Source organism: Microtus ochrogaster, unplaced genomic scaffold, assembly GCF_000317375.1.
Source record: "Microtus ochrogaster isolate Prairie Vole_2 unplaced genomic scaffold, MicOch1.0 UNK60, whole genome shotgun sequence".
NCBI lineage: Eukaryota > Metazoa > Chordata > Mammalia > Rodentia > Cricetidae > Microtus > Microtus ochrogaster.
Genome location: NW_004949158.1, coordinates 201973 through 225936, shown reverse-complemented (window position 1 = coordinate 225936; position 23964 = coordinate 201973). Strand labels below are relative to the sequence as shown.

Here is a 23964-nt window from a genome sequence, read left to right as displayed (position 1 = left end):
GCTGACTGGGGTCTGCTCCAGTGGGTGTTCGCTGACTGGGGTCTGCTCCAGTGGGTGTTCGCTGGCTGGGGTCTGCTCCAGTGGGTGTTCACTGACTGGGGTCTGCCCCTTAGGAGGAGCCTCACTTGTTCCAGTCCTGCAGAGGTCTCTGGCTTAGGCCTGCTCCCGAGGTGGTCACTCCCTTGTACCTGCTCCCACAAAGATTGCTGGCTCAGACCTGCTTTGGTGGAATTTGCTAGCTCAGGCCTGTTTCTACAGATGTCCCTGGCTAGCTCCTGCTCCCATGGAGGTCCCTGGCTTGGGCCTGGTCCTGTAGAGATCTCTGGCTCAGGCTTGCTCCCTCAGCAGTGGCTCCCTTGTTCCTGCTCCTGTGGAGGTCTTTCGATCAGGGAGGCAGAGGCAGAGAGCATGCATTCATAGTCTGTGAGCGAGAGCACATAGTATATTTCAGGCCACTAGGGCTGAAGAGTGAGATAAATAACTCTTATATAAGTTAAATATGTTTTAACCAGACAGAATGCTGTATTAGTGAACTCATGGATACACAATCAGTCTTCTGAGACTTTTGCCACCTGTACAAAATGTCCAGTTTATAACACAGTTTTATGAAATAACCAACCGTCTTATTTTTAAAATTCTAAGTAAGGCCCTTTTTTTTTATTTTAGAAAACTGATACAAAGGAAAATTCAGGAAGTTTGGAGGCCATAAATGAACCTGTTCCCCAGCCTATGCCTTTTCCACCCAGCATTATCAGGTCAGGATCCCCGAAATTGGATCCTTCTGAGGTCTACCTGAAATCTAAGACTTTATATGAAGATAAACGTAAGTAATTGGGGATATTTCAAGGAAGCATGCAACAAGATCAGTCTGAATTGTTTCAAAATGGTGCTCTGCTATTCTTCACAAGCACATTGAGAAACTATCCCTCATTCCCATTTTATGTCATCCTGAGCTTTCTTTCCACGTACATTCAGTATTCTTTCTGTTTTTCAAAACCATGAATTAATAAAGTACAAGCTGTCCACTTGTACATGGACAACTTATACCATGTTAAACAAATCGCAGTACTGAGAAAATAGGAACCTGCACCCAGAAATACTGTTAATCTAAATGGAGCAGACAAGCACATGATGAAATAAGTCCATATGGTAAAGTGTAGCAGCACAGCGGAAGTGTGCTGGATGTAACCAGAGGTGAATGGGTCAGAGTTAGGACACAGTACAGTGATAGAGAGAAACTGGAGTAACTGGGATGCAGAGGAGGAAATATTCAATTCCTCAGCATGAAGGGTAGGAAATACCAAGTTAAGATTCCTAAGGGAAGCAATCGTAAGCCATCAAGGATGAGGAGATGTTAAGACAAACGGAGGAACACTTGTGTGTTGTCTTCCTTAGCTTGTGTTCCTCAGGAAATGCAGTGTGGCTGTGATTGGCAAAGAAGCCAGAGGAAGAGAGGAGCACAGATTGTAAACAGCAGATGAGGAAGCTGGAGCTAGGTGTGTAAACGAGAACACAGAATATATGTTCTGTAGGGAAAATGGTGCTGGATTTGTATGTTAGATCTTTCTGGCTAGAGGATGCAGGTCGGTCAGAGTAGATTGGTATGGAGTAGAAAGAGGAAACCACATGGACTTGTTAAAGGAGTCAATTGAGAGAAGTATACAGTTTAAAAGCTTCACCAGGGAGCCGGGCAGTGGTGGCGTATGCCTTTAATCCCAGCACTCAGGAGGTAGAGGCCAGCCTGGATTACAGAGCTAGTTTCAGGACAGTCAGGGCTATTATACAGAGAAACTTTGTTTCAAACAAACAAACAAAAAAGGTATCTACAGGTAACCTTTAACCCCAGCATTCAGGAGACAGAGGCAGGCAGATCTCTGTGAGGTTGAGGCCAGCCTGGTCTACAGAGTGAGTTCTAGGACAGCCAGAGCTACACAGAGAAACCCTGTCCCAAGAAACAAAAAGAAAACACAACAAAAGTCGCCTTTTACACTAATTTAATTACTAATGATATTTTTTTCTGATGTAAGATTTCAGTTTTATTTAGGTTTGATTTTTGAAAACTTAATTTGTTTTTAAGAAATAGATGTGTTATGTGTCTTGATCTTTTGGGGGCGGCCCTGGCAGTCGCCCCAGTTCCTATCCCAGGTGCTGGAACTGGCTTTTTGGAGCCCATTCCCGATGGTGGGCTACATTGCTCAGCCTTCATATTGGTTGGACAATGTTAGAAGTTAGTGTCAAAGAAATACTGAAAGCATAGGACTTTGTTGTTTAACCTAACAGTCTTGACCCAGTTTTGATTAGCATTTTAATTTCCTTAAATTCTCACATAAATTTTCATGTATCTGATAGTTCTGAGATTATAGTTTTTGACTGCTCTATAGTATTTTTCTGTTAAATATTGGGCTTTATTTTATTTTAATACAGTTAAAATAAATTATAGTTAAATATTCTTACTTTCCTTAGCACCAAACACCAAAGATCTGGATGTTTTTCTTCGGAAACAAGAATCAGGGTTTGGCTTCAGGGTGCTAGGAGGAGATGGACCTGACCAGTCTGTAAGTATAAACTTTGGGATGTTGGCGCCCCTAGTTTTGTTTGTTTGGTTTTTGCTGTGGGTTTGGGGTTTTTGAGACATTGTCACACTATGTAGCCTGGCTGATCTAGAACTCTCTGTGTAGACCAAACTGGCCTTAGAGATCAGCCTGCAGTTGCCACCCTTTGGGGATTAAAGGTATGACCAGCACACCCTGCTTGCTTCTCTAGTTAATATCCTTAAGTGGGGACTTGGTAGTATATAAGTTGTAGTAGTTACTTTTGTTACTGGGGTAAAGCACCACGATCAAAGCAACTGAGAAGGGAGAATTTACTTGGCATATCGTTCCCAGAGGAAAGTCTATGATGGCAGGAAAGCATGGACCAGGGGCCCAGAGCTGGAAGCTGAGAGATCACATTTCCATCTACATGCAGGAAGCAGAGAACAAACGAAATGGGGAATGGATATAAAATCTCAAAACTTGCTGACGAATCCTCACTGAGGACCACATATTCAGGGAGCAATGCCTGTGGGGAGCATTGCTCATCAGACCACGGCAGTGGTGTTTTTTATTTTGTTTCCTTTTCTCTCCTTTAAGTTTGCTCGTTTTTTTCCCTGTAATGATTTTATTAATATGAACACTACATTTTATGTCTGTCGTGGTCTGTTAGGTTAATGTGGTATGGCATAAGTTTAAAACCACATTAAAATCTGAGCATTTAGCTCTAAACATAACATCAGTTAATTTACTTCTGTTCTTTGTAAATACACAAAGCTTATTTGGAACTAGAATTGTCAGTGGTAAACGTGCATGTGACTAGCAGGCTTGAGGGCCTAGTTTGATTCCTAGTGCCAGAGAAAAATCTTATTTGAACTAATTATTCACCTCTGCCTTTGTTAGACAGAGTCTGAGGCATTTTCCTTCTCTCAGAACCCGCATGTAATCTAGTATCTACTTCCCCACAGTAGCTGGCCTTCAGAATGCTCAGTAGAAAGCTCTCACCAGGCTCAATGTTTTGCCTGTTGTTCTGTCCTTAGCTCTACCATTAGAGACTTTCTAGAAAAAATAATGGTCATATTTATAAAGCATTTAAAGCCAGAATTTGGATTATGTGGGTTAATTTAGAAACACAGTGGGCTTTGGTTTTACATTTTGCCTTAGTGTTGAAAGGCAGGAGTAATATGATCTAGAGTTTACATTTACATTCGTTATATATGATATAAAAGTTCTGCATTATAACTCTTGGAAATTTAGTCCTTTACGTATGAAAGGCTTCTGTTTTTGAGTGAAATGTATTTGTAGTGATGAGGTAAGCAGGCCGCGTCCTGCCGCCCGGCTAGCTTTACCTGAAATAATTACACAGAAACTGTATTCATTTAAAACACTGCCTGGCCCATTATCTCTAGCCTCTTCTTGACTAACTCTCACATCTTAATTAACCCATTTCTAATAAATCTGTGTATCACCACATGAAAGTGGCTTATCGGCAAGATTCTAGCCTACGTCCATCTCGGGCCTGAGAGCCATGGCTTCTGCCTCACTGCCTTCTACCCAGCATCCTGTTCTGTCTACCCTCCTACCTAATGTTCTGTCCGATCAAACGGCCAAGGAAGTTTCTTTATTTAACCAATGAAATCAACAGAAAGCAGAAGAGCCTCCTACATCACATATTTATAGCATATAAATGTTATAACTGATCTTATAGCTTACAGTGACAGTGTTCATTTGGATACGTGAAGCTTATAGCCCATTGTGCACAGAGCAAATGTCAGATACTGTGCTTTGATAGCATATGTGTTTTTCATTGCCTTCTGTTATCCTCAGTAACTTGAGAGCAACTATTCTTTTCTAAACGTCAAATTTTAGTAGTTCTATAAATAGCATAAAATTGTAGAATTCTAACTCCTGAAGAGCAAAATGAATTGGGTCTTTCTACAAGATGGAAATGACCCTCATCCTCCCTGCCCCCTCTGGCATTTTAGGAACAACAACTATTTCTTGGTTATATACCCTGAACTTGTATTGTATCGTTGGTCGTTGTTGATGTGGGAGAATCATAAGAATGACCCTGGTTGCTGTGAACAATTGTAGAATATCTTTCTCTTTGGCATTTCTTTTAGATTACTTTTAGCATTTTGGTCCATTGTAGTGGTGGAGAACTTGGAGGTGCTTTTTAAGTTCTTAAGCAACTTTGTATTTCCTTCCTTGTGCTCAACCCTGAGGATCTAGAATTATATCTTACAGTGTGGGTATTTGAAGTACCACTTTGGAGGATATATAATTTCTAAAATACTACTTTTCTGAAATATGACTTTTCATAGATGAAGTTTTAAACTCTTCAACTGATCTTACTGAATTGCATAGACCAACCTATGCTTTGCTGTCTTACAGATATATATTGGGGCCATTATTCCCCTGGGAGCAGCTGAAAAGGATGGTCGGCTTCGTGCTGCCGATGAATTGATGTGCATTGATGGGATTCCTGTTAAAGGAAAATCACACAAGCAAGTCTTGGATTTAATGACCACTGCTGCTCGGAATGGCCATGTGTTACTGACTGTCAGGAGAAAAATCTTCTGTGGAGGTGTGTAAAATTCTTTCAACACTGGAAAGTAAAGGATCCACTTGCTCTGTTTTATTAGGGTGTTTTATAATACTCAGCAGTGTATATGCTGACCTATTTGGTATCAGAACCCGAAATAGTTTTCCAAAGAAATAAGTTACTACATTATCATATTATCACTATCATATTATAATATTATCATATTAGCTGATTTTACCAATATATTACTGTAAATGGAAATATCCGTTTAAAGGTTATTTTTATAAATATATTGCTATTTCAGCATACCAAAATAGCCCCTACCAAAATATATCAAAAGGCTTGATCATGGTAAAGTCACAGATATTCACAGGAAGTTGGAGTACTTCTCATTATAAAGTTTTGATCTAGGGCCAGGAAAGATAACTCAGTAAAGTTCTTGCCCTTACAAGCTTGAAGACCTGAGTTTATTTGATCCCCATAGCCCCATAAAAAGCCAGGTAAGCTGGCATGTACTTAAAATAGCAGCCCTGTAAAAAGGCAAGCATGGCAGCATGATTTGTGATCACATTACTCGGGAGGCAGAGGCAGGAAGATCCCCTGGGCCTGCAGTGTGGCCTAATTGGTGAGCTCCAGGCCACTACATGTACAGTCACCCACGAAGAGCTTCACAGACAGTAAATAGGGGCCCAGAGTCTAAACCATGACAGTAGAATTTGAACAGCTCTTTTAGTTTCTTATCAATGCCTTTGTGAGCATTGAATATATATATATATTTTTTAGAGCAGGTTTGCCCTAGATGGCCTGGAACTCACTATATAAACCAGGCTAGCCTACACAGAGATCTGCCTGTCTCTGCCACAATGTCCAGCTGGACAGGATTTTGTAAGTGAATCCTTACCCAAAAGAACAGTTCAGTAGCACAAGAAATTAAGTCTAATGAAGAGATGGATTTTAATCCATTTACCACCTAGGAGTAGTATACAAGAAGGTATTGATCAGTGTTAATTAACTTATTAAATTACTAGTATCATCTGATCTTTTTTTGTGCTGGGGATTGAACCTAGTGCTGAAGACAAGTTAAGCTCGTCGTCTGAGCAGCAATACGACAGAAGAATGCTCTCTTTGTAAACAGCATCACACTGGAGAGTCACACTGATCTCCATGCGGTGTTGGTGCACATGGTGCTAGGGTCTGAGCATGCCTGTAAGTTAGTGAGAACTTGGGAAGTATCACAGGGAAAGCCATGGTGTTTTATAGCAATTTTGTATTATTAGAGACTTGGCTAAAGAATTCCAATGGGAAAAGAACCCCATCTCTGCTTTCTCAGTAATTACGGAGTGTTGGTATTTTATGCGAGATTCTAAAATACACTCTTTAATGTGCCTCCGTGCTCATGTCTGTAGGGGAGGGGGACATGTGCGCAGAGAGTACAACCTTGGTTATCCATAAAGCATCTTTTCTTTTCTTTTTTTTTTTGAGACAGGGTACTTCATTGGCCTGGAACTTTCTGTGTAAACCAGGCAGGCAAGCCCCAAGGATTTGCCGGTCTCTGCCTCCCCAATATGCAATATGGCCCAAGCACTTTACCAACTCATCAGCTAAAACATTCTTAACACCAAGCAAATTTAAAGCTAAAGAGGCTTTATAAATATGTCTTAAACAAATAGAATACATTCTTAGTGATGACTGACCCAATTAGCACACAAATAAATCTTTCCTTTTTTTTCCAAATCAATTAAAGCATCCATTTCAGTCTCGAGTTCTTGTATATCCTCGAATAGCAGCAAAAGGGCCCAGGGATAGCTGCCCTTGCTAGGGGATTCCATATGACTTCATACCCAGGAGAGTCTGCCGTTCACAGGCAAGCTTGTTATATACAGGGTAGCGTGATGAACTCAGCTGGTCCCATCCATCCATCAGGAAACTTGGATTATAAAACCCTATATAAGATGCACCCTGTACAGACAGCAGACAGTTTGGAGCAGCGTTCTTGAAGCGTTCATCTCCACAGACAGCTGTGAACATCAGTCGCTGACTACATTATATTACAGTTCATTTTAAAAGGAAGTTTACTGTGTCTCTTCTATCTGCTTTTGTTAAAACTTTATAATCTTCACAGAACTAAAGCAATTCCAATAATTCTGATTTTCTTAGCTTTTTATTTTTTACTTTATTTATTGTATGTTGATGACAAGTACCTTTACCCACTGAGCTAACTGGCTGGCCCAACAATTCTTTTTAACTATCTAATCACATAGATGTTTTGAGGAACTTTCTCAAAAGTGAAATAACATTAGGTCATATATATTGTATATTTTAAGTATTTAGGAAGTTAGATATATCCCTGCTGCCCACATCTGTACTTTGATTATGCCCAAGATTCCCAGGGAAGAGGGGCAACATGCTACATTTCTATTCTTTGTAGTAGTAGAAATGAAATTTTCTTTTATTAGCTCAGCACTAAAATACTAATCTAGCACAAACTATTTTCCATATATTAAAACCAGTAATGTTTATTATAGACAAGCAATCTGAGGATGACAGCCCTCAAGCCTTCACACAGAATGGATCCCCCCACCTGAATCGGGCTGAGCTCCCAGCCAGACCTGCCCAGGAGGCCTATGATGTTATCTTACAGAGAAAAGAAAATGAAGGGTTTGGTTTTGTCATCCTCACCTCTAAAAGCAAGCCACCTCCAGGAGGTAAGGGCGACTGTATCCTCTTGTCTCTCCCTGAACATTCAGTTTCCCTGACTTTATGAAATGAATTAAGACCTGTGTATAAATTTTCTTTGGGATATATCTTTTTAAGGTAGTAAATTTTTAGAGTGTGTGTGTGTGTGTGTGTGTGTGTGTGTGTGTGTGTGTGTGTGTGTATGTGTGTCAGAGAGAGAGAGAGAGTCCTTAATTTCAAAATTAGGTAATCTAAACCAAACCTTCCTGCCTTCAAACTCCTCAGGCATCTCAAATGTCATAAAATAAGTCTTGGTTTTCACCAAGGCTATACTAAGAAAATACGGAAATTGCCAGGGACCCAGTTTTATGACTTTAGAGAAGATACGACTTACATTTTTTTAAGTAATAATTTTTAAGTTTTGAGGGCATAGACTTTTCCAAATTAGAAATGGTAAAGTAGAAATGAATTAAAATCTGGGAATAGTTGAGGAAAAGAGTAAAACTGAGAAATGGAAAGTCTTGACCCAATTATGCCTTAGTTATTTTATGTTGCTTCATAATAATTGTATTCCAACTATAAAGCCTTCTTCTTGAATGAAAAGAAGCATTTATGCCTTTCATACATATTTCATTGAAAGGTAAGATTTTGTTAGACCGTTTAAAATTACTATTCTGAGCCAGTGTCAAGAGCTTTCCATGTGAGTGGATGAGTGTGCACAAAAGGGAGCAGAGAAGCACAGTGGTGAGCACCAGGCTGTGAGGATTCAGCACGTTAGACGTTCACCTTGTCTTTATGTTTCTAAAGCAGGTATCCTAACTATGATTATGAAATCCAGTTGAATCTCAGATGAGAACCAGCACCGACATTTCTGTGTTATGGTTCTCTAATAATTGTTTTTTTCTAAGTCAGAACAATAAAATAGCCTAGACCACATAAGAATATCCTGTCATTTGCTAGTGGATTTGATTGTATCTTGGGTATATGTTGAATAGGAGATCCTATTAAACTTAACAGTGACTAAGACCTTAATTTTTTTAAAAAATTAAAACATTTTCAGGAAACCAATTTGCAAAAATCTTGCTACAACATATACATGCATGTGAAGGGAGAAGCTGCTGTGATATGAGTCAGGTCACTGCTCGCTGACACTAGATCCATTTTCCAAAAGCAGTTGCTATGGTAACACTTGGAACTAGAACTGTCACTGATGCTGTGAAGATGATTATATGGCCTGTATCAGAATATGAAAAAAGAGATGTTTTGGTGTTGTCTTATTGGAAATCAGACTCTTAAAAATGAGTTACTATTAAAGATAATCATATTAGTAATTTTATCTAATCCCTGACATTCAAATTAATAAAAATAGTAAAAGATTTTTATAATTTGTGATAGTGCTGACAACTTTTATATTAAAAATGGTCTCTTCCTATCACTGCAAAAAATAATGAGAATCTAGTATTCCCTGTAAAACAAAGCAATAATAAAGGTAGATTCGGTAAGAAGTTGCATTACTTATGTGTTTAAACATTTTCAAGTTTATTTGTTTATTAACAACAGTCTTTGGGGTCCAGCCCAAGAAAGACATTCTTCAGGGTTCCGAATCAGACACTACAACAAGCAAAAAGGGCTTCTTTGTCTGGCTGTCTGAGGGCGAATGAAAAACTCTGCGTTTGCTCTTCGGAATCAGTCTCCTTATTGTTCTGCTTCTACTCTACTCTAATTCTCCTGTCCTACTTCTGACTCCTCCCTGCTCTTCTTCCCCTAGCCTAAAAACTTTCTTTTTCCCAGGAGCCTTGAGGCAATGAAGAAAATACAAAAGTTACCTTTCATTGGTCAAAAATCACATTCCTAGGATAAGGATTAGGAGTTGAACTGTTGCGATAGTAACGCATGTATTTCAAGGTTTCAGGAGTAAAACTGTAACCAGACTGGGGATTGGATGCACAGTACCCAGTGACAGACTTTGAGACATAGGTCTGTTGAGACATAGGTAACATACTGGCAAGTGAAAAACGGGCATGTTTTTCCTAGGGTGCTTTGTGTGGTAGCTTTGGTTAGTCATCTGCGACTCTGCCCTTGTGCACAGCTGTAAGGTTTTAAACTTATGATCTATTTACAAAAAGCCTTTAGTCTAGTTTGAACTTACTCTGAGGTAAAAGTGATGGTAAAAGGTAATTGTGTGCAGTTTGTGTTACACTGAAGAGAAGTTGTTATTTTTTTATATCAGTCTTTGAGTAAAAAGGAACAAAGCAGACTTTTATTGTCTACAGTCCTCATAGGACAAATAGATCTACTTATAAAGCATGTCCTAATATATATTTTATATATCAAAATTACACAGCCAAGCCAGGCGGTGGTGGCGCACGCCTTTAATCTCAGCACTCGGGAGGCAGAGGCAGGCGGGTCTCTGTGAGTTCGAGGCCAGCCCTGGTCTACAAGAGCTAGTTCCAGGACAGGAACCAAAAGCTACAGAGAAACCCTGTCTCAAAAATCAAAAAAAAAAAAATTACACAGCCAAATAGAAAGTCATCAGTCATCTTCCACAGATTATATGTGCCCCTAAGATTGAGATGTAATCATGAGATTACATATTCACACCACATGAGATTACACACTACAGGGCAGGTACTGCAGAGACGCCAAGGTGAGCAACGGTTTCCAGAGTCAGTGGTCCTGCAGACCTTGTCTGGACAGGATGCACCTCCGTCACATAACACTCATCTGAACACGAGTTGTCACCTGCTGCGGCTCTCATGGCCCCTGGCAGTTTATGTTTATATTTTGCTCTTATATTCATTTAAACACTTTACTATTTTGAGAGCTTTTGTGTATTATAGATATTTGGCCTCTGAATAAAATATCATTGAATTTTTTAGGCTTCATAATCAGACAAACTTGGATTCAAGCCTATTCTGTCTTTAACAGCAGAAGACTTAACCTTGGGGTAGGCTACTTACCCAACAAGAGCTGTGGTTCCTCTGTAAACTGAGGCTGGTGCTAGCATAGCTGTATCGTTTATCATCGGGTTTGAAGATTGCAAGAGATAAGTATGTTTCCTAGTGGCGGTGCTGCATGCCTTTAATCCCAGCTCTTGAGGCAGATCCGAGTAAGTTCCAGGACAGCCAGAGCTATAACAGAGAAACCTTGTCTCAAAAAAAAAAAAAAAAAAAAAAGTAGATCCCAGAGCCCACAGTAGTTGCTGTGGCTCATTGTGCTTACTACTGCTATTGTTATTATCATCTTACCTAAAACGCTGGGTATTTGAGACAGTGTCTTAATGTCTAGGCTATTACTGAACTTATGGGCTTAAGTGGTCCTCCTGGCTCAGCCTCAAGAGTCGCTGGATACCCAGCAACCTTCTCTATTAGAGATCCTTTACAGTCTTTGTTCATACTTAATAATAAAATATGAAAACCCAATTCAAATGAAAGATTAAGACAAAACTAACATGTGGCAGGAAATGAGTGTTTGCAGCTCATGAGTTATCAGTGTGAATGTAAATTAGGCCCAGGTGGTTGGTGTGTTTTTCATAATAAATACTCAAATTTTTATTTAAGATAAAAAATCAAAATTATTGATTTTACTTAACTGCTAGATAATAATCTCACAGGTTCTGGACCCTGGAGCGTCCCTCATAGAATGCTGTTTGTCCATTCAGAGAGCAGAGCTTTCGCTCACAGAAACAGCACAGCTAATGTGTCTCTTGTAAAGTGCACTTTCTAAGGGGTGTGTACTGTGGAAAGGCAGAAAGCCTACCTGTAAGGTCCTTTCTATGGACCTGTCCCAGGGCCCTGTTTGACATAAGATCATCTTTTTCTTCTAGGTAAATGTGTCTTCTAGTGGCATGTGTCTCAAAACGGAGTTCACATCTGATGTCAGTTTTGAAACTGCAAGATTCCCTACTATTAACTTCGTCTGAGATCAGGAGGTCCCGGTCAGCACCCATCCTCAGTGAGCCTCAGTGCTGAATGGGCAGTGCATAGAAAAGGCCCCATTTTAGCTGCAGAGAAGGGCTCCTTTTCCTTTTGCCAGTACTGTAGGGGCGTTACTGTTACTCTTGTCATGTTCTCCATGCTTTTCAGTTCTGGTTACAAAGGTTTATTTGAGAAAAGGACATTTCCAGGTGCAGTCTTTTTTTTTTTTAACTGAAAATAAATGTTTAAGAGTACTAGCCTGACCTAAATAACTAGACATGCTAAACCGTGAGACAGATTGAGGCCAGAGATGAGTGTAGATAAATACGGAAAAGGAGGCTTTATGGCAGATATCCATAGACTATATACCAACAAAATGATACACTTGTAGCTTTGTGCTCTCTGAGGAAAATACCATAACAGTTTTCCCAGTCCACTCAGAATGTTCGGGTATGACCTTTCAGGGGGCCTGATGGTTCTAGTTGCTTTGGTGACTCCACTCTAAGTGGACTTTAAGAATCTGGCCACTTCCACCCTCCTTCACCCAGACAAGCTCTGTGTGGAGGTGCATACCACCATTCTGTAGTGCCATGCTGTTGCTCAGCTCACACTGTAAGGAAGTGTACTGGTATGTTACTGTATTTTGTTAAATAAATCTTGCCGGAAGACTAGAGGCAAAGCTAAAGCCATTAGAGGTCAGGTGATGGTGACACACACCCTTAATCCCAGGATTTGGGAGACAGAGGCCAGTGAATCTCTGTGAGTTCAAGGCCATCCTGGGCTACCAAGATCAAAGCAGAAACAAATCCGGGTGGTGGCGGCTCACACCTTTAATCCCTGCCCTAGGGAGTAACACACACCTATAATCCCAGGACTAGAGGGAATAAATATGGGAAGAGTGGGAGGCATAGGCTGCTTAGTCTCTGGTCGCCCAGCCTTGATAGAGGTAAGACTTCTCTAGTGGCTTGGCTGCTTTGCTTTTCTGGTTTTTGGGTTGAACCCCAATTTCTGTCTCTGAGTTTTTATTGTTTGTGGTACAAGAAAGGGAACCACTGAGATTTCACAGATTCATTCTGTCTGATGCTTTCCCTAGTCTGAACAAACCTTCCAGTGTGCCAAGGACCTGAGTGATTTCTTCTCAGGATTTAGAATGAACTCTATTCATGAATAAACCTTTGATTTAGGAGATCACAACAGGGCCTCCCTATGATGTGCCACCTGTTACACTGTACCAACCCAGAATGCCTGGTGGAGACTGTGGCCCATATAACATTGACATTTTTTCTAATTATTCTATGTAACATGAATAATAAAAACCAAGAGACATATTCAACCTAAAGATCAGTAAAGCAAAGCAACCAACCACTAGAGAGACCTCGACCAAATCTTCAGACCGAAAGGGTGGGAAGATTCTGTCTCTGCAAATCTTCAGACTCCACACTCCACTGAGCTCCTGTTTCTTCCCTCCTTATGCTCCTCTCTCTGCCCAGCCATATCATTCCTGTCTCCACCTCCCTAGTGCTGGGATCAACTTTGTATGAATGGGCTGTTTCTCTTTTAGACAGATTCAATTTTGTGTGTCTCAGGGTGGCCTTAAACTCATAAAGATCCCTCTGCCTCTGTCTCCCAAATCCTGGGATTAAAGGTCGTCACTGACCTGTATGGCTGACTAGTATGACTGCTTTGCCGTCTGATCTTCAGGCAGGGTTTACTTATTAAAACAAATAATATACCGCTATAATTCCATTTGTAAGGAGAATGGACTCCTAAGAGCTTGATTTCATTCAGCACTTGTGTCCAACAGTAATTGTCCCCATCATAGATAACATCTACTATTGTATAATTCTGGCAGGGACAAGGACATAAATCATGACCAACAATAGCTTTCCCAGTCAAAATGAAAGTCTAATCTACAGGAAAGTAGCAGCTATGATTCTGAAATACTAGTCAGGAGTGTTTTTCTCAAGAAATTAAACCTATTTCACAGTGCCATCTAAAAATACTTTCACTGTTCTTATCAGTCAGTATTCATGAAGAGCCCAAGTGCCTGGTAGCTTTATTGACCTAGGCTAGGAAACTCTCAGGGAATATAGAATTGTTTTCTAGTACAAATGCCACTTATTGCACATTGGATGATACCTGTTTTTGACAAGATGCCCTGAGTGCATGGGGCCTTGTCTTAAGTTGTCACAACATATTGGACCCCCTAGTCTGTCTGTGTGGTAGTCACAGTTTTGTGCGAAGAGAGCCAGATAGTATCAACAATAAATAAATATTCAGCCTTCTATTCTCATGTAACATTAATTTTAAAAAGATCTCAAGACAGATTTTTCTGCCACTGCATGAGCATTGGGAGGATGCATATATGTGTATACATGTGTGCATGAAGACAACTGAGGTGCCAGCCTCAGGAACACAGGTCACTTCCTTTCAGACAGGGTCTCTCATGGTCTGGAGATCAACAGCACTTGGAATCACATGCCTTTAATGCTAGCACTAGGGAGGTAGAGACAGGAGTGATATTGCTGGGCGGAGAGATTAATCTAAGGCGGGAGGAGACAGGAACTCAGTGAAGTCTGAGGCAGTAGTCTGCAGATGTCAGTCTGAGGACAGGATCGCTTCTTTGTTCTGGGCATTGGTAGAGGTAAGAGCTCTAGTGACTGGCAGCCCTACTTCTCTGATCTCTCAGCTTTTACCCCCTGATAGCTGACTCTGTGATTTTATTATTAAGAACAATTAGAATTCGTGCTACAGTTGTGAAGATGGTTCAGTGGTTAAGAGCACTTGTTTTTCTTGCGAAGGATCCTGGTTCAGTTCCCAGCAACCACACAATCATATGTAACTCTAGTTCCCAGGGATCTGACACCCTCTTCTGAACTCCTAGGGGATCAGGCATACATGCAGTATATATATGTACATGTAGGCAAAACATTTATACACAGAAATAAATCTAAAAAAAAAAAAGAAAAAGATGAAAGATCTTTTACAGGGATGTCTGAAGGACGCATGTGGAACCAACACCAATGCCCAGTAGTACCAGAAATATTCTAAGTGCTCTTTCTTTAGAGCGCTGCGGATGCCCGTGGTGCCCTGCCAGGAGCATCCCCATCCCTGCCCCGGTAGAGGGAGCAGCTGTCACCGTGCCCCACTCCTATCCCCCAGGCCAGCCTTCTGGGATTGTCACACTCGGACTCTCCTGTCCCTTCTTCCCTGCTCACTCTGGTCCCTTCCCTTTCGTCGCCCCTTCACCTCTTTGGTCTGGTTGATGCACCCCCAACCCTACAATGGTCACTGTCATAGTAAAGCTTTTTAGGTCAGTAAAGTCAGTGGCTTTCAAGAAAAACTAGTACAGGTTTCCAGTAAATGGAAATCATCAACAAGCTTATATTCATGGTTACAACCACATGAAAAAGTCTCTGTGTGTGGTCAGTGGGGAGTGATTTGGAGGGGATAATGATACTTAAATAATGATGATGACAAGCCCATCACTAGCAGGTATCTTAATAATTGGAAAACTTGGGGTTCTTTCCACAGTTATTCCTCATAAAATTGGCCGAGTCATAGAGGGAAGTCCAGCTGATCGCTGTGGAAAACTGAAAGTCGGAGATCACATCTCTGCGGTGAATGGGCAGTCCATTGTTGACCTGTCTCATGATAATATTGTTCAGCTGATCAAAGATGCCGGAGTCACTGTCACACTGACAGTCATTGCGGAAGAAGGTGAGGAAGTGGCCACCCTGCCTCCCCCAAGCTGATGTCTTAGTGTGTCTCAGTTATTGTTCTATTGCTGTGAACAGACACCATGACCAAGGCAACTTATAAAAGGAAGCACAAGCTGAGGGCTTGCATCTGAACATAATGGAGCGCAGCGGCAGGCAGGCAGTCACGGCGCTGGAGCCGGAGCTGAGAGCTTACACCTGATGCAAAAGTTGCAGATAAAGAGATAGCAAGAGCATGCCTGGTGTGGGGTGTTAAAACCTCAAACAAGGCCACACTGACTCCAGCAAGCCCAAATAGTTCTACTAACTAGGGCCCACCTGTGCAGACATGAGCCCACAGGGGCTGTCCTCAAGCCACCGCACAGAACCAGCACGGAGTGTGAGAGAGCTGTTTATATGCCCTGCAGTCTCATTTCTCGCCTTTTTCATTTTATATCTCAAAAGACAGTTTATTATAAAGTTGTCAGCTGCTCAAGAAAAGTCATTTGGTTGGTGAGTGGTGGCCATTTATTTATGAACTGAAGAAGCATCCAGAAGTGAAAATTGATAGCTTTCAGATCTTGTTTCCTTAATGTTTAAGTCTTGGCTTGAAAGGGTTTAGATGGAGTTGCTGTTGATATGTCAGATCCATGCCATGGTGTGCCCTCCTCGGAAGCAGAGCTTGGTTCTGGGCAGCTGCTGTATGAAATGGACTGGTGGAGCGGGTAGGAATGGCTCCTCCATAGGGTGTAGAACACATGCTGGTATCCTGGAGTAGTATTTGGCCTTGCTCAAAAGATGCCTTTCAGGCATTAGGAATTTTGAACCAGCCTGTGTTCTTTGTCTATGAATTACTAAGTAGGCACGGCATAATGCTCATGTCACTTGTCCTGATTTTGTACTGATAATGAGGAGAAGAAAAAGGACTTATGAAGATCCTCTTCCATATAAAATTTCCTCATACCTTGGGAATGTGGCCCAATGGTGGAACGCTTGCACAGACCCTGGGTTGGATCCCCAGTACTGTCAAGAGGAGATGGATAGCAATTCGGGTTCCCCATAGTTTTGTTTATTTATGTTCCATCTTTCTTCTTTGACCCTAAAGTCAACTTCCAGGTGGTTTGTAATCCATCCCCACCTCCATAGCATCTTGCTGTGTCATCAAGTCTGGTCTCAGTCTCCTTATCTCCAGTGGCCCTTCCGCCTCAGCCTACCAGAACTTTAGGCTCACCACCACTACCAGGTGCCTTTCTTTTTTGTTCCAACTGGACTACTCTCATGGTTTTACCTTTAAGGTATTATATAAGTCTTCTTTCTGTCCAAGGTACTGTGGTGGGTATTTATTCATGAGCATTCTCTCTTTAACATTTATTTTGTGACTCAAATTATAAAGCAGAAGTCAGTGCCACAGAACGGCATTGCAGAGTTGTGTGTGGCGTCCAGCGGGACCGAGTAGTAGAGTGGACTGCAAGTACAGGGCTAACAGACTGCAGGGTGACCGGCAGCGCTCCCAGTCTGTCTCGGGCTGCTACTTTTATAACGTACAGTCAAAGTGAAACCACATAAATATCCTATCAAACAGTAACATTTTTTTTCTAATTGCTTATTCTCATTGTCCTTATATGTGCAACTGCTACTGGCCACAGATGATACTTGAGTGTTCTTGGATACTCTGGTGGGAGAACAACCATTTCTTTCTCCTAGTATATTGTTGATTCACAGTTTTCACTGATAGTTTTGTTTTGTTTTGTTCTGAAAGACGGTTCCTCTGTATAACAACCCTGGCTGTCCTGGAACTCACTCTGTACACCAAGCTTGTCTTGAACTCAGAGATCTGCCTGCCTCTGCCTCCCCAGTCCTGGGATTAAAGACATGCACCACCGTATCAGGCTAGTAAATTTTTCTAAAAGGTTATCCTGAATCGCTTTTTTCTTTTAAGAGCAAAATCTACCTTTGACATTTTAGCCCAAGTATTTCTGGACAGATGCTTAAAGTAGCCAACATGATGATGTTAGTCACCACTAGGAAGAAATGGGAAAATGGGAGAAAACTAATTCAGTGATTGCCTTTCATTTTTATTGAACTCTAGATATTTTTACACTATAGAAATGTTCAGAATCCCTTATTTTACTCAGGAAATAATAAAAAGTCTTTCTTTTGTTCTAAAATTTTCATTCATGGAATCTGTAGGTCTTCCAAATGTCTCATTGAATCCAGTGTAAACTTTACGAGCCGCCTTGGCTCTTGGGATGACTCTTGGGAGCTGTTCACATCAATTCCTCTAAACCCCACAGCCTCTTCCCTGGCACCCGTCACCTGCTTGTCCAAGCCCTTCACTGAGCAGGAAAGGGTTATCACCTAGAACAGTGGGTTTCCTCAGCCTTTCATCTTCCCTTTGCAAGGTGTTATTTAATATCTGGGCTTGCTTTGCCAAAGAAATGACAAGGCAAGTGCCATATGCCATACAAAAACTGTCAAAGTCCACTCATGACTGGACCTGTGTCCACCCTTTCTGTTGCCTCCCCACACTACTTTAGCCTTAAAGTTGGTACAGGAATTGAATGTGCCTGGTAGGTTCTGCTTACTACATAGAAAACTTTTTCCCCAAAAATGACTCCCAATGTTTTGTCAAGTCCTGTTTAAGACTTTAAATTACCACTGCTACCAAGAATGTACTCTGGAGTGATGTGAACATCATTTGAGGCTTTTTCTCCGTTTAGTTCTCTGTTGTTTCTTCTCCTTTTCTCCATTTAGTTGTGTTTGTGCCATTTCTCCAAGTTCCATTCACATTTACCTTCTCTATGCTTCATTTGTTCATTTTCCTTTGTATGTCTTTTAAAGTAAACCGTATTGTCATTAGTTTCTCAGTTGCAAGGGATACATGATACTTTGCTATAGATTACTATGCTGGGGCCTGTTCTCAGAACCAAGGGATTTTTTGTTTGTTTTCTGTTTTGTAGGATCCAGTCAAAGATTTTAAAATTCCTTACGCTATCTAGTCGTCATATCTTCTTTTTTCTTTTAAGTAGGATAAAGTCACAGATTATGAAACTTATCCCAACATGTTCAGTTCAGTGCTGTTCTGGAAGATCATTTTGGGTGTGGTGTGGGGAGGTATTTTTTTAAATTTATCCACAGGGTTGTTTAACCATTACTATTCTACATTTTATCAGCCCCCAAAAGAGACCCCATAATTATTTCTCAGCAACCGTGCATCTACTGTTTGCCTCTTTAAACTTGTCAGTAATTTCACTTCAATGGCATCATGGAGTACATGACCTTGTCTGTCTGGTTTCTTTCTCTAGCAAACCTTCAAGGTTCAACTTCACTGTAGCTTTATCATTCCTTTTTATAAGTAATATACATTATATGTAATGTTCCATGTATATCATTTTACTTACCAGTTAATCATTTGATAGGCATTTGTTTCTCCTTTTTATTTTGAATTATGCTGATGTGAACATTAATGTACAGGTTTTCCTGCAAATGCATGGCTTCATTTTTCAAGCATGATTTCATTTTCTTGAGTTTATTTATACCCAAATGTAGAATTATTGGGTCATATGGTGTACTTTTATATTTGACTTTTTGAGGAGGTGCGAAATGATTTCTAAGTGCCTTCACCATCTTATACTCTCATCAGCCATATATGAGGCTTCCGATTTTGTCAGCCCTCCACAGCACTTATTTTTTGATTGTGGGCATGGTTTTTCATCCTAGCCACTCTAATAGGTGTGAAGTGAGAGTTCATTGTGCTGTGCTTTGCGTTTCACAGGTGACTAGTAATTTAAACTTAGCATCTTTTCCTGTGCTTTGCGTTTCACTGGTGACTAGTAAATTAAACTTAGCATCTTTTCCTGTGCTTTGCGTTTCACTGGTGACTAGTAATTTAAACTTAGCATCCTTTTCTGTGCTTTGCGTTTCACTGGTGACTAGTAATTTAAACTTAGCATCTTTTCCTGTGCTTTGGAGAAATGTCTATTCAGATTCTTTGCCTATTTATAGCTCACTTGCTTTTTCTTTTTTATAAGGTTTCTTTACTTACTCTGAGTACTAGACCTTTTCATGTGTGTCACTTTCAGGTATTTGTCTCTTGACTTGTACTTGGCCTTCTACTTTCTTGGTAAATACCCTCGGATGCACAAACATACTAAAGTTGATGAACGCTGACTTGTTTATGTTCTTTTTGCTGGCTTGTGCTTTGTTCTTAAAGCATTATGTACATCTAGGGTATATCCACATTGTTACTTGATAGTTTCCTGTGTGTGTTTACCTCATCTGACCTATCTTCCCACATTGTCCCCAGTTCCAAGCATCAAAAACAGTTCTGTGATACACACATTTATATGGATGGGTTCCTTATAAAACAGTGTGAGAATTTCTGGGAATAGTATTACTTTTTCAGTCATTACCATACCAGTTTGGCTCAGTACTATGAGAGCATTTTCATAATCTCTACCTCACTAAAATACCAAGATTTCTTCTTGAGCCTTTATATCCCAGTCTTTACTTGGTATTTTCGGCTTGTTTGTTTGTTTGGGACAGCCTTGAATTCAGAGATCTTTCTGCTTCAAGATATGTGTCACCATATATCTGCATTATTTCAGTCTGAAGGATTGTGACATTGTTATTTAATTTGCATTTCACAACATACCCTTTAATTTTTCTTTGGGAATTTTTATCATTTTCTTATGTTATTTGGGGGTGTCTTGAGAATTATTTTGGTATTCAACTTTATTTTAGGAAATACAAATATTCTTGTCATTTGTTTATGAACTTTAGCTTTGATACTCTTATTAAATTGAAATTCTTAGTGTATATGTAAATAATTATTTTTACATTATGGCTTGGACTTTTGATGTTTATTCTTTTAATATTATTTTAAGACACTTTCTTATGTAGCATGGCCTGCCTTAACTAATGGTCTTCTCACCTCTGCCTCTCAAGTACTGCAATTACCAGCATGCGTGTGACACATACTTGTTCTTCGGATTCTAAAATCATCGTCCTTTTCAGTACACACTGAGATTATTTTTGTATTGTTTTCTACTAGATATTTTATCGCACTGAGGTCCTTAGTCCACCTGTAGTCTTCCTTTGGATGTGATCTTAGGAATTCACTTTTGTTTTAGTCTTTACTCCTGTAATAAGCCAATTTCTCTACATCAGTAGTAGTTAGTATTGCTTTACTTCATTGGCCTGTGCTGCTGTCTGCTCTGTACAGCTTATCCTAGAAACATGAGTCTCCACCCGTTCCATTCTTTTACTTTGTCATCTGCTGATGACATATGTTAGTTCATATGTAAATTTGTTATCCTGTATATCTGTTAGGACAAAGCAACCTTTCTCTTCCACAAGACAGCTAGATATTTGTCTTAGGGTTTTATTGCTTTGAAGAAATAGACACTATGACCACAGCGACCCTTAGAAAGGAGAACATATCGTTGGTGTAGTCCATTAGCATCATGGCAGGAAGCATGGGAGCATGCAGGCAGACGTGGTGGAGAGGAGGTTGAGAGTTCTACATCTTGATCCACAGGCATTAGAAAGTGAACTGTGTGCCACACTGGACATAGCTTGAGCATATAAGACCTCAAAGCCCACCTCCATAGTGACACACTTCATCCAGCAAAGCCACACCTGCTCTAACAAGGCCACAGTTCCTAATAGTGCCACTCCCTGTGGGCCAAGCATTCAAACACAAGAGGCTATGGGAGCTCTTAGTTAGGGTTTGCTATTACTGTGAAGAGATACCATGACCACAACTCTTACAAAGAAACATTTAATTGAGGTGATGGCTTACAGTTTCAGAGGTTCAGTCCATCAGCATCATGATGTGGAACATGACAGCATTCAGGCAGACAGACTGCTGGCAGGAAATCAACTAACTGTCACTCTGAGTGAAGCTTGAGAACAGGACCATAAAGCCTGCCCTGTAGTGACACACTTCCAACAGAAGGTGTGACCCAGGTTAAAGGTGCACCCTCCAACCTCAAGGTCTGGGATTAAAAGTGTGTGTCATCCAACTTCCTCCAACAAGGCCACACCTCCTAATAATGCCAATCGCTGTGAGTTTATGGGGGCCAAATGCATTCAAACTACCACTGGGGCCATACTTTTCCAACCATGACAATATTCAAAGGACATGCCTATATAATATCCTTGACCAATTAAGATTCTCAAAAAATCATTTTTATTAAAATATATTTTAAAATATACATACTAGATCTGAGATAATTAGATGGTTAAATATTATTAGTTCACCTAACAGAGTGGGAGACCTCTTCAGTTTTTCAGGTCATCTTTTATGTCTTTCTTAGTTTTACACTTTGAGAACATTCTCTCAACACACTGTAATACTGACTGTATAGTTTAATTGTGCATTCATTTAATTGTTCTATAGTTTAATTGTTCAGCATCTGACAGTATAGCTTTTCTCTGGTATTTACATGTAGAAACTCTAGCAAAAGGCTTAATACTCATTGGAAGAACGATATACTTAATCCATTGTTTACTATTTGTGCAGTTTTTCTGATAAAATTCAAAGAGAACAACAAACAGCAAAATAGTTTGTTTGTTTCATTGGTTACGTTGAAACTAGAGGCCCAGGAGCCAAGGGAAGTTCAAATTGGTGACAAGAAAACCAATTAGATAAAATTTTCTCAGTTTGCATAATGTTACTTGTAGGTACATTTTTTTCAGGGCTGACATTGAGTGTACTCTTCCCTGAGGAAGATGACCGCTTCTGGAATTTCTCAGTTGCTTGTCCTTTAGTTTTTTGTGGTTTTTTTGTTTGGTTTTGTTGTTTTTCGAGACAGACTTTCCCAGTTGCTATGGAGCCAATCCTGGAACTTGTTCTGTAGACCAGGCTAGCCTCAAACTCACAGAGATCCGCCTGCCTCTGCTTCCTGAGTGCTGGGATAAAGGTGTGCACCACCACCGCACCGTATAGGGTTGAGTCTCATGACCTTTTTCCCAATCCACTCTGTCCATTGGTGCCACCCTTGTTGAGCTCACGTGTGGGCAGTCATGTTGGTGACTGTGGATATAGCCTCACACATTCCTAGGAGACAGTCTCACAGCAGACTCTGATCCTTTGGCTCTTACAAACTTTCTGCCCCCTTTCCATTGTTTTCCCCGAGCCTTTATTGCGAAAGTGTTTTGTAGATGCATTCTCTAGGACTGAGTTCCACAGTTCTGCCTTTTGACTGGTACTGGTCTCAGTCTGTGACAGAGAGAAGTTTCCTGACCTGTGGATTTAATGACAAATGCTTTGACTGTTGTGAATTAGTGGGTGTAGACTCTCCTACAGTAACCTCAGCCTCACTAGCACTGAGCAGTTAGCTAGGGTTCCAGTAATACGCGTGGCTTCCATCTTGTTGAATGAGTCTGACATCCAGTTAGAGAGCTGTATATGTATAAACGTACACATATATACATGCAGTAAGAATGAAAAAGGAGCCAGGCAGTGGTGGCACACACCTTTAATCCCAGCACTCGGGAGGCAAAGACAGGTGGCTCTCCATGAGTTTGAGGATAGCTTGGTTTACAGAGCAAGTTCCAGGACAGCTTCCAAAGTTTCAGAGAAACTCTGTCTTAAAAAAGAATAAAAAGGGAGAAAAAGGAAGTCATGAATTTGAAAGAAAGTAAGTAAGATTTGGAAGGAAGGAAGGGAAAAATCTAATTATAATCTTAAAAAGCAAAAAATAAATAAATACAATGAGAAAAAAGAAAAGAAAAAATACTATAAATGTAGTTCAGTTGGTAGAATTCTTGCTTAGTTTGCTTGAAGTCCTGAGTTCAAATCCAGCACTATATAAACTGAGTATGGGATCTCAGAACTCAAGAGGCAGACACTGCAAGTTAAAGTTCAAAGTCATCTTCACCTACATAACACTTTCAAGGGTAACCTAGGCTACATGAACCCTGTCTCAAAAACTAAATACATATTTTTTTTCATATTTTGGGAAAGTTAGGAGGTCAAATTGTAACCTCTTAAATCCACTAGGAGAAATTGTGACTGCTGCAATATTGATTACAGAGAAAAGGTTGGCACCCAACTCTGCTCCATTTTCTCCCCTGGGACACTTGTCTTTAATGACAAGGTCTGGTCTGGGACTTAGTCCCAGGTGTCCTCATCTCGTGGGCTTGTGTTGGCACAGCCCACAGCAAAGCAGGACTGGACTGTGTTCCCTTTCTGTCTTCTTCACTTCTTACCATCTTGCCTGTGCTTTTAGGAGTATTCACAGCTTCTACTTGCAAGACATTCTCTTTTTGTTTTGTTCTTTGAGACAGGGTTTCTCTGTGCAGCTTCAGCTGTCCCTGATACTTACTCTGTCCAGGGTGGCCTTGAACGCAGAGAACCACCTGGCTCTGCCTCTGGAGTGCTCAGATTAAAAGTGTGTACCACCCTCGCCCAGCATGTGCTGTTCTTAAATACAATTTTGTAGGGAAACAACAGAATCAAAATTATAGAAATAGAATCCAAGAATAGTGATTTGTAAAGCCTGAAGTTTCTACTTCCGGCTTACAAAATTTCCTATTTCCATCCTATATCTTTAACATCACATTTTCTTTTCTCCATTATACTCCAAGAT

At 40.5% G+C, this 23964-nt stretch overlaps 1 protein-coding gene across 2 annotated transcripts in view; it reads left to right on the top strand.

The window, feature by feature from the left end:
• Magi3 (membrane associated guanylate kinase, WW and PDZ domain containing 3) overlaps positions 1 to 23964 on the top strand; it is a 200779-nt gene that overhangs the window by 163014 nt on the left and 13801 nt on the right. For both annotated transcript variants that reach the window (XM_005369757.3, XM_005369758.3), the window contains exons 12-16: positions 667 to 823; positions 2464 to 2555; positions 4926 to 5118; positions 7602 to 7781; positions 15204 to 15389. In XM_005369757.3, the coding sequence (XP_005369814.1) occupies positions 667 to 823; positions 2464 to 2555; positions 4926 to 5118; positions 7602 to 7781; positions 15204 to 15389 (808 nt within the window). The remainder of the gene's footprint in view (positions 1 to 666; positions 824 to 2463; positions 2556 to 4925; positions 5119 to 7601; positions 7782 to 15203; positions 15390 to 23964) is intronic.